The 19,146-nt window shown below is 46.6% G+C and overlaps 1 protein-coding gene across 4 annotated transcripts in view; it reads left to right on the top strand.

Annotated features, from left to right (window-relative positions):
- The window catches only part of LOC124794874 (protein pellino), a 451,201-nt gene that overhangs the window by 313,664 nt on the left and 118,391 nt on the right, over window positions 1-19,146 (top strand). For all 4 annotated transcript variants that reach the window (XM_047258555.1, XM_047258553.1, XM_047258554.1 and 1 more), the window contains exon 3: window positions 7,846-7,975. In XM_047258555.1, coding sequence (XP_047114511.1) covers window positions 7,846-7,975 — 130 coding nt within the window. The remainder of the gene's footprint in view (window positions 1-7,845; window positions 7,976-19,146) is intronic.

Below are 19,146 nucleotides of genomic sequence, written 5' to 3'. Positions count from 1 at the left end.
TCACACCGCTGCTGGCTGCCCGGACATGCACTTCAGATAGGAGATACACGGTCATCATTTCTCCTCATAAGCCGAATAAAATTCAAGGTGTTATCTTCCATCAGAACTTAACGCTAGAAACTGATAATCTGCGTACTAATATGGCGCAGCGTGGAGTCATTTTGTTTGCCTCTTCCAGAAGGGATCTAAAGATAATACAGTGCACAGTGGAGCTTTTATCCCGGCCTTAGGTAGCAAAATTTTGCCGGAGGTTAACTTCATGGTTAATAGGTGTGATGTCAGCTCTTATTTTCCTCCTCTGATGAGATGTTTTAGTTGCCGGAGGTTGGAACATGTGCTCCCTCTGTTCTAATGAAGCTGTCAGTCGGGCAAGTGGACGGGCGTCCCATGAACGCAGCTGGTGTGACCAGTCCCCTCAGTGTGTCACTTGCCCAGAACCACACCCTCCTCGTTCACCGCGACGCTCGATGTTTAAGAGGGAAAAGAAAATTTAAGAGTATAAAACACTTGACTACCTGCCTTACCAAGATGCAAAGAACAAGTTTGAAAGACTACTTCTGACTGATATGGTCTCCAATTTTACGACTGTTGTCACATTTCATACCTCACGCGATGACAAGATCTCGCGCGACGCCTCCTGGCCTGGTCAAATTCCAGGGCCTGTGCCACACTTGGGGGAAGGAATGTCATCCCCCACGCCCCGTACCCCTGTAACACGGAGGTTCCCACACCATCGGTGCGGCCAGTGATGCTTAGTCATCCTCTGGCGTCATCAGGGACGAGAACATCTGTCAAGGTGCCAAGAAAAGTACAGCCATCTTCGCTCCCAGAAGTTGGAATGGGAAATCGTCACAGAAATTGAAGTCTCACATGGATAAGAAGGATAAGCAGAAAGATAAACTACTTTCTGAAGCTTCGGATGTTCCGCTTCCCACCCCTGCAAAGGTCGAGCCTATGCACTTCGATGAAGTATCACACAATCAGGCGGACTCCGACCTCGCAGCAAAGTAATCACGCCCATCTTTTCCATTCGCCAATTTCTCAGATGTGATCCCAACGCTCCTTCGATGGAACTGTAGTGGCTACTATCGCCATCTGTCCGAACTCCGTAGTTTACTGGCTACTTATTCCGTATTTTGCGTAGCACTTCCGGAAACGTGGTTTACAGCAACACTTTTCCCTCGTCTGAAAAAACCATAAATCCTACTGTGCTAATGGCGTTGATGTCGACAGCATTCTTCGGGCTTTTACCGTTACACGCTCGTGATATTTTCAGTGAGCAGGTGCCCTTTACCACTGAAGTAGAGGCCGTGGCCGTTAGTGTTTACCTGTCAATTCGGTTGGCAATATGTAATGTTTACATACCTCCTGATAGAACCAGAACTTTCTACTATCACGAGCTGTTAAGAGTTAGACGAAAAGCTACCTCTCCCCTTGCTATTTATGGGGGACTTTAGTGCCAATAATCGTCTGTGGGGCTGCGACACTGTCGCGCAGAGGCTGGGTACTAGAACACCTTCTGTCTGAATTGGACATCTGCGTACTCAACACTGGAGCTGCAACAGATTTCATTGTGGCCCACGGAACATATTCAACTATTGATCTCACAGTTTGCAGCCCGCATGTCATATTCTTGTTTCTGTGGCGCGTCCGTGGCGATCTTGTGACCATCTTTCCTATCGTTCTCTCCCTCTCTACTCGCAGACATCTGGATCATGCTCCACGTTGGTCGCTTCGGAATCTGACTGGCAGGCTTTCTCCTCTACAGCCACTTTTGTAGCTAGTCATGCTACAGATATTGACAAAGTGGTACAGGATACTATTGATACTATCATTAGTACTGCCATAGCAACGGTTCCCTACTCCTCCGATTCATTCGGATAACCGCCGGTGTCATAGTGGTATGAAGATATAGCCACAGCTATCAGGGAACCCTGCAGGGCGGTTCAACGGCACAGTAGCCATCCTTATACGGTTAATTTAATATCATTGAAGAGACTCTGGGTGAAAGCGAGGTTTTTAATAAAGGAAAGGAAGCAGGAGTGTTACGAGCGATATGTATTATCTATACGATCCCACACACCATCGTTCCAACTGTGGACTAATCTCCACCTCATTTGCGGCCATCCACCACCACGGTGGTGCCTGGCATCCTTGGCAGCGGTAACATCTGCACTGATCCAATGATACTTGCAAAATGTTTTGTGACACACTTCGCCATCCAGAAAGCTTGCAGTAATTACCATTCTCATTTCCTGACTCTTGAGACACGCCACCGTGGTGCTATCCTTCCATGCACATGGTTCTCTGTCATACAACGCCCCTTTTAGCGAATGGGAGTTTCACAGCACTTTGGTAGTGTGTCGAGATACGGCCCCTGGACCGACAAAATCAACGACCAAATGCTGAAACATCTTCGTGCCGACATCATGAAGCATACCTTGGGCTTTTTTGATAGTATTTCACGGGAAGGGGAATTTCCCTCTCAGTGGCACGAAGGTGTTATTCTTCCTGTCCTGACAGTGGGAAAGGACACACACATATTAGCTAATTACTGGCCATCTCTCTGACAAATGTTGTGTAAGTTATTCAAACATCCGTTCAATTGCCGTCCTTGCTGGTGCCTTGAAGCTAGAGGGCAGATATCACGATTCCAAAGTGACCTTTAGGTTTTCTAGTCCACCGCAGATCATCTTGTGCGTCTGGAATCTGCAGTGCGCAATGCTTTCACCCGTCGCCAACGTCTGATTGCTATGTTCTTTGACCTGCAGAAGGCATATGATACCAGCGGACGACATCACCTACTATCTACTCCACATGAGTGGGATTTCTCGGGCAGTTCATTCATTTTTATGTAGAATTTCCTATCTGTCTGACTGTTTCCGGCCCATATAAGTTCTACTCTCGGCAACCAATACTTACAGGAAACTGCAGTTCCTAAATGATGGGTTCTGAGCATAATGCTGATCGCTATCGCCATCAGTGGTATCGAAAATGCAGTGGGCCCCACAGTCTCTGGGTCGTTTTGTGTGGATGATTTTTGCCTGTACTATGCCTCCGCATCACTGCGCAGTGCTCAGCGCCAGCTTTAGGGGGACGTCTGGAGAGTACATGATTGGGCCCTGGACCACAGCTGTCAATTTTCTCTTGCAAAATTACGAGTTGTGCATTTTTACCGACTCCTGACTGTGCACCCGCACCCAGAATTTATCTTGGTGACCAGTTACTGGAATTCGTTGAAACTTTTCAGTTCTTAGGTGTGTTATTTGACAACAATCTAACTTGGCTGCCATGTGTCCGCCGGCTCAAGGCAGCTTGCATGAAGATGAAGATGGTAAATGCTCTCCAGTTTCTTAGTAACTCCTCTTGGGGCGCGGACCGCATAGTTCTTCTGAAAACAAAGCGCTGATTTTTATCCCGCTTGGACTATGGATGTGTTGCCTATGGGCACGGAGTTTGTTGGACTCTGTTCAACACACTGGCGTGTGGTTGGCAACAGGAGCCTTCTGTACGAGCCATGTTGTGACAGCCTCCTAGTGGAGGCTAGTGTCTCACAGCTGCGGGTTAGACGACAGGACCTTCTGGTTTGTTATGCAGTCACAATTTGTCTCGTGCCCACTCAGGCATGTCGGTCAACTCTGTTTCACAACCAATGGTTTAGACTGTTCGAGCATCCCCCAGAACTGGGTACGCCAGCTGTGATCTGACTAGATACTCCAGTGAAGGACCTCAAAGAGTCTCCTTTAGTCTGTGCTCCTAGGGCTCCCTTTCGACACCCCGTTGGTCTACACCTTATCCTGCGAAACCGTTGGTCCTCTTTTGGGGCCCCAACGACGTCGCTAATCCTACCTTCCTTAGAAACCTGTTTCGTTTGATCCTCCACGACTATTCCGATTTTTGTGTGCATCTACGCGGATGGAGCGAAAGTCAACGACAGGGTTGATCACTCTTTTGCACATGCAAGGGAACATGAGGAGCACACTGCCGAGTGCCAGTAGTGTATACGCTGCTGAGCTTGTTAACTAGCTCAGGATTTGCGGTACAGCAAATCCCTGGCCGCGACGAACTTCCTGATCTATAGCGATTCTCTGAGTTGCTTAAAAGGCATATTCCTGTGTTATCCTAAAAATCTTTTGGTCGCAAACATCAAGGACCTGTCGGCTGATCGCTGTAGCTCTGGAGAGTTAGTGACCTCCCTCTTGCATCCGCAGGGTTCTTTCGTCCCCCCTAACCTTGTTGTGCATTTAGACCCTCTTGTGCACGATGCTGCCTGGGTTATCTCAATTTTCTTTTACCTGCTATGTCGCAACTGCTGTTACGCCCTTTTTTAAACTCTTTGACTTACTTATATAGTTGGAGCAGCAAAGTCCCCACTTTTTTTTCCTTTCGCATTTTTTGCGTGTTTCATGAAATGGAGGGTCTGATGTCACATCAGAAAAACAAATAGTCGATTCCCTGCAGTATTCTGTCTCGTGCTGCACCATTGGTCTGACACTAGCAGCAGCCAGCGTAGCGCGAATTACCATCATATGAATGAGATTTTCACTCTGCAGCGGAGTGTGCGCTGATATGAAACTTCCTGGCAGATTAAAACTGTGTGCCCGACCGAGACTCGAACTCGGGACCTTCGCCTTTCGCGGGCAAGTGCTCTACCATCTGAGCTACCGAAGCACGACTCACGCCCGGTCCTCACAGCTTTACTTCTGCCAGTATCTCTTCTCCTACCTTCCAAACTTTACAGAAGCTCTCCTGCGAAACTTGCAGAACTAGCACTCCTGAAAGAAAGGATACTGCGGAGACTTGGCTTAGCCACAGCCTGGGGGATGTTTCTGGAAACAGTTTTAATCTGCCAGGAAGTTTCACCATCATATGAGTAGGTTGCTGTCACCACACCGCCACATACCGCAGAGTTTGAGGTGGTGTCGTGACTGGGATACATGTGCTGTTGATAAATGGCATCGTATTGTTTGCAGCAGTGAATCGTGATTCTGTACTACTCCGGATGTCCATCATCGGTTAGTATGATGGCGGCCTGTGGAGAGGTTCCAATCTTCCAGTCATTTTGGAAACGCACAGCGGCGTTACTCATATGTTACCCTTCATGCAACGGTATCGTGGTACTACTTTTAGACTAGACAATGCTCGTCCACACATGACACCTCTCTCTATAAACGATCAGATGAGGTACTCCTGTGGTCATGAAGATTCCCAGATACGTCCACGGTAGAACACGTTCGCCTACTGAGTGCTTCACTTTATCAAGCAGTACATAAAAAATCGTTCACGTTAATTATTGATTAAACCGTTGGACAAGCAAAAAAATCTTTTTGTGCTAATTATATGTAGGTGATGCATCGTACACATCGAAAAGTCTCCCTGTATAAAAATCACTGAAATAATACAGTGATATTCTATTTGATTTATCCTCTTGCTTTTGTATTTTTAACTCTGCCTTAATTTTGTCGGAATATTTTTCGCCATTTCTGTCTAGCAACGATAAAATGCAGTCGAATCTCGATAACTTGAAATTCGCAAGACCTCAGAAAGAATTCGAATTAACGAAGTATTGACCCATCAGGCTGGAATAGAGGAAAAAACAGATAAGGCTAGCCTGTTCAAAATAGAGTTCAAACTATTACGCCTGCCGTAATTCAGTAACATTTGTATTTTATTACAAATGTAATCATAGATCAATCACAACTACTCATATAAAGGTTTATTTTTACCCATACATTGATTTTTAATTTAGTATTTCAAATCCAAGACACAAATTTATTGACGTACCTAAGGGAACCGTATTATTATTTTTCAACGAAACTCAGATCTTTTGAGGAAACAAGGAAGTGCTGCGATGAGTTGAATGGCGAAACAGCTGCCAACAAAGTTGACGAATAAAAATCGAATCGCCACCGTTGATTTAGAGTTACATTGTCGAAATATCATATACTCGCGAGTGGTTTCTCGTGAAATTGGCTTAGATGTATCGAACTTACCAATACACAGAGTATTCTTAGATTCCTTGAGGTTTTTACAAGCGACCGGACAACTCGTTCAATTTGTCAAGAAATTAGATTTATCGAGGTTCGAATTGACAAAAGTCGACTGTATATGTTTGTTGAAAACAAACGATCCAGTTGCCAGTTACGTTGTACATTTATTCGCATAACCATTGTCGACTCATGTAAGTCATTTTCATCTGTCTTGGAAAACACGCCTGTGTTTGTCAGTAACATTAACAAGGACATTACCACATTGTTGCATGATGAATCCAAAAACAACGTAAACACACGTTATAACCATATACAGCATGTAGTCCCACAGAAAGTGCTTCCATATTGTAATGCGTTCCAAAAGCTTAAAAGTCGATGTATATCCGCATACTCCAATGATATTCATCCTTTGTCGATTTTAGATAGTTCCGAGCTCTGTCTTAGTCGGGTGTTACTTTCTGAAGAACTAAATGCCCGATGAACTTGTTCCATGCGGGTTCGTTGTTTCCTATTATTTATTCAGTTATGTGAGGGGGAGGGAGTGGAGGGGAGGAGTCCTTAATTTGACACTGATGGGCAAGTTGCTGATGCTCATATGACTAGAGTAGTCAAGCTTATCAGACAGAAAATTGATCATCTACGTTGCACTAGCAAGTAACGTTGCTACATACTTTGAGAACACCGGGAGTTTATGGTTATATAACATGAAAATGGCCTGGAATTAGAAGTCCTGCGTGCATGTCGAACCCGATCTATGGAGCGCTTTAGTTTTTTTTTTTATGTTCATCGAGCTTCTAATCGGGTGATTTCACAAAGTTGTTCGCCGCGACCGTTCTCCGTGTATGTAGTCTTGTTCTCGTCAGAAAGCATTACAGTTGAATATCAGGTGGATGACCTTTGGTACGCACGAAAGATAGTACATCATTTTACCGCCCTTACATGAGTTTCATGCCTCATATTACACGTGGCGATCGAAAAACGTTATTATGTATCATCTCCTTAGAACTGACGACGATGTCAGACTCTTCAACTTCCACGAGTGATGCATACGTCTAAATACGCTAATATTAGCGTACAGCTTCGTTTGAGGACGAAACTGTTGGTTACCCGGACTCGTATAAATCATTAGGTACTTGCGAAAAAAGTTAACAACATAACAATCATGGTAATAACTAATTCATGCATGTACTCGTATCGAATTATTGATGTCCTTTTGACCTTCTGAAAAAGCTGACTCGGCGCCTGGCCACATGAATGGGATGTTGGGGCCAGGAAAATAGAAAGGGGTTAGAACCTTCCGTCACAGATATTGGCCATATATCTTACAGTAAGAATCACTGAACTACGACAGTTTACTTCAGAATAGCAGTTGTTGATTATTAAATAATGTTAGCTTTTTTACTATTCCCTACTCTTTATCCAAACAATCATTGGAAAGCAAGTGGATATTGTCCAAAACCGTTTTTACTTTCGAACTGCTATTAGAGTGTTTTGTAGATGAATCTAAATAAAGGAAAGATAAAGTTGATGAAAGTACCATGGTAGTTTACTACAGCAAGGTCTAGTTGATGTACAATATAACGAGTAACATTTTTCGATCCAGTGGCCCATGAAATCAGATTAGCTGCCCCGAAGTTATCTGCAGTACTGCGTGTGGTTCCAAACATACTTGATTTACAACGCATTGGTAAAAATTATTTCAGAACCCAGAAAAAAACTTCGCGGCACCCTTCTGTTTATAGCACCGTAGCCGAATTCAGATTCATTCCGTATTAGTTTATTACAATAACGGTAACATCAGTCCATAGATCCTAGCTGCAATATTTTGTGACTGATACCGTCTCTTGGTTTTCAGGTACAACGGTTTCCTTCCGCCTGGCGACCGCGGGCGCCGACGCAGTAAGTTCGTGTTGTACAAGAGACCCACCCCGAGCGGCGTCAAGCGCTCCAAACATTACGTCGTCACGACGCCTCATTCATCAAAGGTATGTGCACGTTTCCATTCAGTTGTCCGAGCCGCTTTAGAGGTGCATTACATACTCGTGACGACATTTGTGCATTGGATTTGCTCTACATAACACTCACTACCCACTCTAGCCCCGTTTCTGTTTCTGTGTGTTTCTGTTCCTGTGTGTGTGTTTCTGTTCGTGTGTGTGTGTGTGTGTGTGTGTGTGTGTGTGTGTGTGTGTGTGTGTGTGTGTTTTCTAGAGGAAAAAGTTAATGGCATTTATTTCACACCTTGCACTGTAAACAAGTGTTTAGTTCTATATCGATGTTTTCACACTTCATTGGCTAGGACCGACGAAAAAGGCGATGAAATGTCAAAATTAAAATTGCAGCATCACGAAGACGGCGTACAACAAACGTCAAGTGGGTATGAAGTTTACTACAGGCATGGATATGCGAATGACAGCATTTCAGTGTAACCGCACAATGCAGTTAGCAATAAAGCCATCTGCGTTCTATACATAAGAATGATTGGGCTGAAAGCAATGCAAAATAAACGGGATGGAGGAAGGAGATAGGAAGAAAACACCAGCCACATTGGGACAATGCAACGGCGGGAGTTGAAAATATATGCCAGACCAGGACTTGAACTCCAATGCTCCGCTTCTCTGGAACAGTTGTCTTAACCCCGTCAGCCCTCTGGGGGGCTCACCACTCTTCAGTGAATTCATGCTTGGCTACCATGCGACACCATTCGCAACACCTCTTCCTCCTCCGTGCGGCAGGTCTATCATCCTGCCATTTTTCTCTCCTCCATTGGGGAACGTGTCTTGCGTATTTTTTGGAATGCACTTTGAAGTTTCGGTAAGTCGGCATTGGAGTAGTCTCTCGTCTGATTTTTCCCTCTTTCTTCGTTCTCCATTTCCTCCCCTTCCTCCGCTTCGGCGTTTGAGGTCTCTTTGTTTCTTCTTCCTCCCTGTACGCTGGTAAAGGTCAACAGGTAAGGTTCGCACGTACCCCCGGGTACAGGCCAGACCCTGGGAGTGGTGATTGTCTGAGGTGTCAACTTCCCAATTGCTAATTGGTCCCTCTGTCTGTTGTTCTGAACGTATGACCTGAGGTGTGAACAATCACCTAATGCAGGTGATGAAGCCACTAGTCGGAAAGAGCGCGCCATCGAAGATGATGGCAATCATGGAGGATTTTCTTCCAATGAGCCAGTCATCATCATCATCTCGGACTACATCTACTAAGGATTTATTGTTCATAAAAGAATTGCTGCAAGTGCAGGTCCAGTGAAATCTTGCTCTCACTTATGTAATGGAACTTGGTTTCTGGAGACCAGTTGCGATTGTCAGGCCCTACAACTGCTTACAGCTTAACTCCTCCACCGCTGTCCTGTTCGTGTCGAGGCCTAACGTACGCTGAATTCTTCATGTGGTGTTATTTACACTCAGATGCTTGATGGTTTAACCGAGAGGGAAATTATGCAAACTTCGTACCTTCATGCACTCTTTTTTTCTGACATTTGATCGAGTAGTGCATCCATCGAAGATTTAGGGAGACTATGAAGTCATCACAGTCCGATTGTACATTCCAAACCCGATATGTTGGTACCATTACCAGCGTTATAACCACACTCGCGTGTCCTGTCAAAACACGGTCAAATATGTTACTTCCGGTTATAGATGCTCATAAGGCCGATTGCCCCCCCTCCTCCCCCATCCTCCTCCTTTCCCCCTCCCCCCCTACTATGTCAATGTAATAGCAGTCATGCCGCCGCTACTCGTGAGTGTCCCATGTGCGCATCTTGATGAGTGGGCCATCCAGGAGTTCCAGGGAGGAAAAAGTATACTACACTGTTGCGCGAAAGTTGTTGGCTAGTCGAAAACCCTGCATTTTATTATCCAGCACTTAGAGTACCACCCTTGCTGTGCCTCATTCCACGAAGGACGTGGTCACGCAGACTTCAGACCTCCAATTCAATAGCGCATTTGTGAAATCGCCCAGTATCACGTTAGCATCTCCGTCCCCCCCTCCTACAGCTACACAACGCGCCACCAGATCTTCGCCCCAGGCGGCGAAATCACCTGCTACACAATCTGCACACCACTAAGGATAAAAGGAACACTCCCACGAAGATCTTTCTATATCCTTTCAGCCAACAAAAGTCTGAGTCTTCGTCTGCCAACCATAAAGGCTCTAAGAAATCGAACAAAAGCAGTCAGTCTTCTCCTGACTCAGAGACCCTCTTTAACGGTGTCATTGCATGATACCCTCACCCTGCTGACCTCCATTTCACCGGTGCGCTCTGCCTACCATATTTCTGCCCTGGAGTCTGCAGGGTGACCTAGGGAGAATGCCAACGTCTCTGTATATTTCATAAGAACAGGATCCTCCTGCCTTTGCGACATGTATCAGTGCGTCTTTGAAGGCTGGCACTCGGCAGCCGTCGAGGTTACTGCCCTTAGTTTGTTCCCTCCTCTCCCCCCCCCCCCCCCCCCCCCCCCACCATTCGCCATTACGACTCTCCTCCAATGGAACGTTTGCGCCATTAGCTGTAACTAGGAGGAATCACGGCTGCTCTTGGATTAGCGGCCTCCAGAAAACTAAATTTACCTCTCGCGTTTCCTTCCAGTCCGCTTTGACCCTTCCCATAAGGACAGCCTTCCATCTCATGGGGGAGTCATATTGCTCATTCAGGAATAAATCCATAAACAAACTATCTCGTTGAACAACCGACTGCAACAGCTTGCACTCTGCATTTTCCTTCCTCGTTTCACTTTTTTTTTTCTTTGTAATGTCTACATCCCTCCGTCATTAACTGTCACTGGGACTAACTCACTCCAGCTTATTGGTCTGCTACCTCCCCCATATTTGGTGCTCGGCGGCTTAACACCCACCGTCCCCATTTGGTGCTCTTAGAGTACCTGTCTGAGAGATTCCCTCTTGGCTGACCTTCACATTCAATACAACTTCATCTGTGTTAACACTGAAGCATCCATTGCACAAACACCTACTCGTATTCCCATTTGGACATCTCGTTCTGCACTGTCAAGCTTTCCTCTCATCTCGAGTGGTCTGACCCCTCTGTCATGTAATCGAGCGACGATTTCCTGTGTGCTATCCATTTGCTGACTCCTACCCCACCTGCGTGTAAACCAAATTGGCAGCTTTCTAAGGCAGACTGAAGACTTTACTGCTCCCTGGTGACGTTCGACGAACAGCATTTCCCCCAGTTGTGATGACCAGGTAGAGTACCTTACGAACTTTACCCTTATCGCCACAGAATGATCCATATCTTGCACTAATACTTTACTGCGCCACGTCCCAGTCCCTTTGTCGACTGGGACGTGCAATGATGTGATTTGTATTTGGAGAGCTCCACTTTTTTAACCATCATCCTTCAATGACGAATTGTATTTGTTATAAACAGTTGCGTGCTCAGTGTCGTCGCATTCTTCGGGATAGCAAAGAAGCTAGCTGGATTTCCTTTACTATTTCTCTTAACAATTTCATTCCACCTTCCATTGTGTGGAGCAATCTCCTTTGGGACTGAGGTTCATTCCCCGATTTCTGGCGTGACCGTAGCAGATGATGCCATTGTGGACGCTGTTGCTACCTTAAACACCTTGGGCAGCTATTTTGCGGAGATTTCGAGCTCCACTCACTATCACCCGATCTTCCTCCCTCGGAAACGAGTGGAGACGACTAGGGTGATACCTTCTTCTTTCGGAATTGTGAATGCTTCAATGCTGCCTTTACTGTGAAAGAGCTTGACCATACTCTCACCTCATCCTGACCTTTCGCTCTGGGGCCGGATGACGTTCACATTCAGATGTTGCAGCACCTTGCGGGCAGGTACTTTCTCCTTTGTACGTACAATCGCATTTGGGAAGACAGCACGTTACGCAGATGCTGGCGTGAAGGCACTGTCATACCCGTACGTAAGCCCGCTGAGGATGAACACCTTCCTTCTAGCTACCGCCCCATTTCTCTCACCAGCTGTGTTTACAAGGTGATAGAACGTATGATTCACTTCAGGCTGGTATGACGGCTTGAGTCTCTCAGCCTACTAACCACTGCACAGTGAGAGTTTCGTGCACGCTGTCATGCAGTTAACCATCTCGTCTTTTTTTCAACCCCTGTAATGAACGGTTTCCTGCGAAAATACCAGCTGTGGCCGTATTGTTTGATTTGAAGAAAGCCTATGACATCTGCTGAAGGAATGGTATCCTCCGTACTCTCTACACGTGAGACTTCCAAGATTTCCTGTCCCGTTTCCTTCAGGAATTTTTAAGAGACAGAATTTTCAAGGTAAATGTGGTTCAGCCTTGTCAGACACCTTTATCCAGGAGAACGGGGTGTCTCAAGGCTTCGTCCTGAGTGTCGTCATGTTGCCATAGCCGTTAACCCTAATGTGGACTGTCTCCTGCGAGGTATCTCTGGATCCCTTTTCGTTGTCGACTTCATGATCTGTTGGAGTTCTCCATGGACTCCATTAGCGGCGTCTTCAGTGGGTTCTCGATCGTCTTCACTCGTGGAGCATAGGCAATGGCTTTGTCACTTCCACTGACAGAAGTTTCTATGAATTTCTGGCGCCAAAGTGGTTTCTTCCACTGTCTTTACATCTTGGGCGTGTTGCTATTTCGTTCGCTGAAATGACAAAGTTCCTGAGGCTCATACTTCATAGTAAGCTTTCTTGGTCCTCCCATGTGTCTTACCTGGCCGCATGCTGTACCCAGTCCCTCAATTTCCTACGTGTCCTAAGCAGTACTTCCTGGGGAGCGTATCGGACCACCCTCTTCAGTTTGTACCAATCCCCTGGCCGTTCGAAACTACACTTGTCGTGTTTTGTTTATTCATCTGCATGTACGTCCATCTTCTCCTGGCTTCACACAATCCACCATCGTGGAACATATTTGGCCTCTGGCGCGTTTTACACCAGCCTGGTTGAGAGTCTCTAAGTAGAAGAAGCTGCCGAACTACCACTGTCATACCGGCTTGATGTCTTCCTCAGGTGATACGCTTGCCTTTTGTCTTCCATACCATGCACCTAGCCTATGCCTCCTCTTTCGATGACTCTCTTGATCTCCTGAATGGGGCACGCCCTTATTCTCTGTTACCTCCCGGAATTGGCTTTAGACTATTGCTCCGGCAGCTTAACTTCACGCTACCTGCCATGTTCCCGATGGCTGTGAACCCTTCACCACCTTGGCTTTGTGCGGCAGCCCGTCTTCATCTTGGACTTCATTTGCTTACCAAGGACACTACACCAGATTCGATCTATCACTGTAAGTTTCTCGGCCTTCGCATGCAACTTCTCGAGAGCGCCTTCATGTACGCTGATGGCTTTAAGACTGACCGTGGTATCGGGTGTGCCTTTGCCATTGGCACCGACCGTTTTTAGTATCAGCTTCCAGAACACAGCTCGATTTTTATAGTAAGGGTCATTGCCCGGTATCACGTCACCCACTACATCCGGCGACATAGGCTTTTGTGTCACATGCTCAGAGTATCATAGTGCCCTTCAGAGCCTGTGTGTGCTGTACACAGTCCATCCCTTAGTGCAACGGGCCCAGGAAAGCCGCCTCTCGCTCGCTGTTGAGGGTGCCACTGTGGTATTCATGTGGATTCGTGGTCACGTCGGTCTGATGGGAAATGAGGCTGCTGACGCTGTTGGCGAGGCTGCAGTCCTACCGTGGCCTACTAGCTTTATGATTCAGATGATCTCGATGTTGCCGTCTGTCGGCAGATTATGTGACTTTGGCATCACCACTGGTCTTCCCTCCACGGGGATTAAACGTCTCGCAATGGCTTAGCCAGTCTACTCTTGGCCCTCTCGTGGCAAGGAGATCATTTTAGCTAAGTCGCGCATTGGCCACTGTCATTTTAGCTTTCATCATTTGTTACGTGGTGCTCTTTGTCATCAACCTTTGACCGTTCGCCATTTCCTGACCCAATATCCTTTTTTAAGCGCTTAAGTTGCAGTATATGTTTGCCGTCTGAGTTGTCGACCGTTTTAGCGAACAACTCGCGGGCTGCCGATTGCGTTTTACTTTTTACCCGAACTAGCAATAAGGCGAAGGACATTTAGTCTTTGATTCCCAAACCTACACTGTCCCTAAGACGTATTTTGTGGGCCTTTATCCAAGACGAGGTCCTTGTTTTTAGCTCTGTTTACTTCCGTCGATTGGCCTTAATTTATAGTCGCATTTTACTTATTAATGTTCTAAGGTTGTAGTATGTGCGTTTGACCTCCGTTGTTTTTTTTTTTTCGCCCTAAAACAATTGCCCCCTCAAAAAAAAAAAAAAGAAAATAAATAAAATAAAACCGCATCGGCCATCTGGACACGCTTTCCATCGGAACCATATTCCCGATCTCTCGCTCGCTGCATCGCAACGATCCCCGCCCATTAACATCCTACTCGCAGATTTCTGATTCCCATAAGAGTTCGGACGTTGATTATGCATCCACACTGAAACTTTTGCATGTAACAGCCGTCGCGCCCATGAAATTATAGATATGAGTGGTGTCTGTTCTGTAGGACATTTGTTCGCACAAACGCCCGAACTCGTACGGTAATCAGAAATCTACGAGTAGGTGCTAATGGACGGGGGTCGTTCAGGCGATCGAACGGGAAGTTGGGAATTTGGATTTGACTGAAAGTGTGTCCAGGTGGCCGAGGCCGCTAAGGCAACCGTTCCAGAGAAGCAGAGCATCCGAATTGGAGTCCTGGTCTGGCACAAATTTTCAATTCAAGCTGTCGCATTGCCGCAGGGCCCTGTGCGGTTGGAAATCATTATTTCCTTCTTATCTCTTTCCCATCTTATTCCTTTTCCATTCTTGTTACCCCAGTTATTGCTGTATAACGTCTGCTGCTTCACCCCGAGTGGTGTTTGTCCAACAGAACAGACCCCACTAATATCTATAATACAATCTATATATAAGGAAAGATTGCACAGCGGGGCCTCATTCAGAAATTGCGTTTAAACGTTGGTTGTTGGCGGGAAAATTGTGTTCGACCTGTAAATAATGTAAGATGATGCGGCGGGATCGTGGCCAATCGAGAGTCCAGTTTATCGTTCCATGATTCTGATGCGTCGATTGGAATCCCACGACTGTCATGCGAGTATACTCAATAGGTTCATGTGCGCCATTATCAACGCCATGCAGGATCTTAACGGACCCATGCGACTAGTGCCCGGGAGTACAGCGTAATGATTCGCCCACCCTTGTAGGATCGTACAGCCATATTACATACTGTGAGATGCTGTGCTTGATTGCAGCATAGCAGATATACGTACGGACAGTGCGGCGACATCTGAAGTACCACGGGCCGTCAACACGGCGACCAGTGGTGGGGCTTTCCCTGATGCAGCACCAGAGGGGCTCGCTGACTGACGTGCCCGACAACATTAGGTATAAGAGCGGACACGCGACGTCTTCGCAGACAAGTCCCAATCCTGCGTACGCCATAACATTGGACGTATCAGTGTGTGGAGGCTCAGAGGCGAACGAAAGTTGCCAGATTGCATTCGTCATCGTGATTTGGGTCCAGCACCTGGTATCATACAGTACTGGCCATTAAAATTGCTACACCACGAAGATGACGTGCTAAGGACGCAAAATTTAACCGACAGGAAGAAGATGCTGTGATATGCAAATGATTAGCGTTTCAGAGCATTCACATGGTTGGCGCCGATGGCGACACCTTCAGCATGCTGACACGAGGAAAGTTTCCAACCTATCTCTCATACATAAACAGCAGTTGACCGGCGTTGCCTGGTGAAACGTTGTTGTGATGCCTCACGTAAGGAGGAGAAATGCGTACCATCACGTTTCCGACTTTGATAACGGTCGGATTGTAGCCTATCGCGATTGCGGTTTATCGTATTGCGACATTGCTGCTCACGTTGGTCGAGATCCAATGACTGTTAGCAGAATATGGAATCGATGGGTTCAGGTGGGTAATAAGGAACGTCGTGCTGGATCCCAACGGCCTCGAATCACTAGCAGTCTAGATGACAGGCATCTTAGCCGCATGGCTGTAACGGATCGTGCAGCCACGTCTCGATCCCTGAGTCAACAGATGGGGACGTTTTCAAAACAACAAGCGTCTGCACGAACAGTTCGACGACGTTTGCAGCAGCATGGACTATCATATCGGAGACCATGGCTGCGGTTACCCTTGACGCTGCACCACAGACAGGAGGGCCTGCGACGGTGTACTCAACGACGAACCTGGGTGCACGAATGGGAAAACGTCATTTTTTCGGATGAATCCAGGTTCTGTTTACAGCATCATGATGGTCACATCCGTGTTTGGCGACATCGCGGTGAACGCACATTGGAAGCGTGTATTCGTCATCGCCATACTGACGTATCACCCGGCGTGATGGTATGGGGTGCAATTGGTTACACGTCTCGGTCACCTCTTGTTCGCATTGACGGCACTTTGAACAGTGGACGTTACATTTCAGATGTGTTACGACCCGTGGCACTACCCTTCATTCGATCCCTGCGAAACCCTACATTTCAGCAGGATAATGCACGACCGCATGTTACAGGTCCTGTACGGGCCTCTCTGGATACAGAAAATGTCCGACTGCTGCCCTGGCCAGGACATTCTCCAGATCTCTCACCAGTTGAAAACGGCTGGTCAATGGTGGCCGAGCAACTGGCTCGTCACAATACGCCAGTCACTACTCTTGATGAACTGTGGTATCGTGTTGAAGCTGCATGGGCAGCTGTACCTGTACACGCCATCCGAGCTCTGTTTGACTCAATGCCCATGCGTATCAAGTCCGTTATTACGGCCAGAGGTGGTTGTTCTGGGTACTGATTTCTGAGGATCTGTGCACCCAAATTGCGTGAAAATGTAATCGCATGTCAGTTCTAGTATAATATATTTGTCCAATGAATACCCGTTTATCATCTGCGTTTCTTCTTGATTTAGCAATTTTAATGGCCAGTAGTGTACTATAGGATGCCATTGCGTATACAACACGAGCACCTGGTGGTGATGTAGACAGCTTCTACGTTTGTGATATGCTAAGGCTGTAGTTGCGTCCTGCCTTAGATCTCTTTGAAGCTGCCTTGGTACCAGATGAAGACGACAACATGTTGCCCATGTTATCGTGGTGTACCACCAAACATAGGGCGTTAGTGTTGTTCTAGCCCGATCTCGTACCTGCTGAAAACTGGTCACGGTTTACCTGGCAACCGCCTCTGCAATTGATGAACTCCGGCTTGGGGTTGGAGGAGGATGGAATGACGTTTTCGTATCTTTTATCCAATCTGAGTTCGACCCGGATGTCCAGCCGGCTTAGAACCATTGTTACTACTCGAAGTGGCAGATATGAGTACCAAACTTTTCATCCTGTGTACTGTCATAAACTTCACAAACTTATTCATGCACTTCATATTTTGACAAACCTAAACCCATCGAAATATTCTTCGAAATATATTGGCTGAATTGCGACTTCTTTTGGCATCAGCTCAGATGTTCACATTTCACCGATACCTAGTATAGCTATAACCAATACAACTCATTCTAAAAGAATTCGCAACTCAGCCAATTTACTTCGAAGCATATTTCGACGGCTGTAGGATCGTCGAGTAAAATATGTATTACTCGTACAAGGCTTAGCCAGGTCATACGACGATAATAACAACAATAGTCTCGAGTCAGTATAATTTCATTCTTCTACGTGCGGGAGCACGAAGGGATGAACAGATTAGACGGTGATGAAAGGTCCAGCTGACACGTGAATACTTGGGTCGGTCCGGAGAAGTGGGAAATCCGGAGGAGGAGGAGGAGGAGGAGGAGGAGGAGGAGGAGGAATAGATAGTGCTTAACGTCCCGTCGACAACGACGTCATTAGAAACGGAGCACAAGCTCGAATTAAGGAACGATGGGGAATGAAACAGGCCGTGCCCTTTCAAAGGAACCATCGCGGCATTTGCCTGTAACTATTTAGGGAAATCACGGAAAACCTAAATGAGGATGGCCGGAAACGGGTTTGAACCGTCGTCCTCCCGAGTGCGAGTCCAGTGTGCTAACCACCTCGCTCGGAATGGAAAATCCGGGTGTGAGTCCAGGTCCGACACACATTTTCACTCATCATCGATGGGTATTACAGCTATACCTAATACAGCTGATGCTAAATTAACTCACAATTCCATGAAGGTATTCCTAAAAATTATTCTTGTTTCTTCCTACTATAATGTATACGCACAATAGATAAATTTCGTTATTTGCTGTGCTTCTTTGTATTGCAGTTTTAGTGGCCAGCTGTGTACCTAATACCAGAGGTTTCGGATATCGAGCGTGGATAAAAGGGTCCAGTGGTATTACTACCTGTTTTACCGATAAGAAGTCTGACAGATGCCCTCTCCCTTCGGAGTGATCCAGAATAACATTTGGAAAAGGGTCTTCACATTTCATAGATTCAACTGGTCTCTCTTGTGCACGGATCATGATGTTTAAGAGGTGAATGTGCAGCTTTATAAGGAATTACAACGCGCGGAGTAGGCCCTGGTGGCCGCTTTTATCCACTCACCGCGGAGTACAATCGCCGTATCTGACCCCGTAGTATGATACTTCGACAATACGGTGAGGTGGACTTCTGGACTGCTCAAAAATATCCTGCATCAGCGCATAGCGCAGAAGGCGTGTAGTTGAAGTGGGCTGTGATCCCATCTCTTAGAGTTCCAACTCTCGCCAACTAAGCGCCGTCGATAGAAGCGCTTGTTTGTTTGTGTGTGTGTGTGTGTGTGTGTGTGTGTGTGTGTGTGTGTGTGTGTGTACAGGGTGATTTTTTCACCGTGTAAAAACTCTAGGGATTTTCGATAAGAGGATACGGAACAGAAAAGGTCTGACGAACTTACGTCCGGAAATTCATGGTTTCCATGCTAGAGAAAATTTATTTAATCATACATTGCTGCAGAGACTGCGGTCCAATACGCGCTGCACCCTGCAGCCACAGTTACAGTATGTGTTGAAAATGGTTTCCATACGCCTAAACGCACGCGTGTACGCGGCGTAGTATTTATGTTCTGTCTCACACGTTCACAGATTATGCTGGATGCGAACAGTGTCAAAGGCAGCACGAATACGCTGCTCCAGTGTCCCCACATCTGGAATGGGCTCTGCCTACAGGATACTTTGGAGGTGGCCCCATAACCAGACACCGCACGGATTGA

This window comes from Schistocerca piceifrons, chromosome 4 (genome assembly GCF_021461385.2).
Source record: "Schistocerca piceifrons isolate TAMUIC-IGC-003096 chromosome 4, iqSchPice1.1, whole genome shotgun sequence".
Classification (NCBI taxonomy): domain Eukaryota; kingdom Metazoa; phylum Arthropoda; class Insecta; order Orthoptera; family Acrididae; genus Schistocerca; species Schistocerca piceifrons.
The sequence above is the reverse complement of the archived record's forward strand: the minus strand, read 5'-3'. Positions and strand labels throughout refer to the sequence as shown.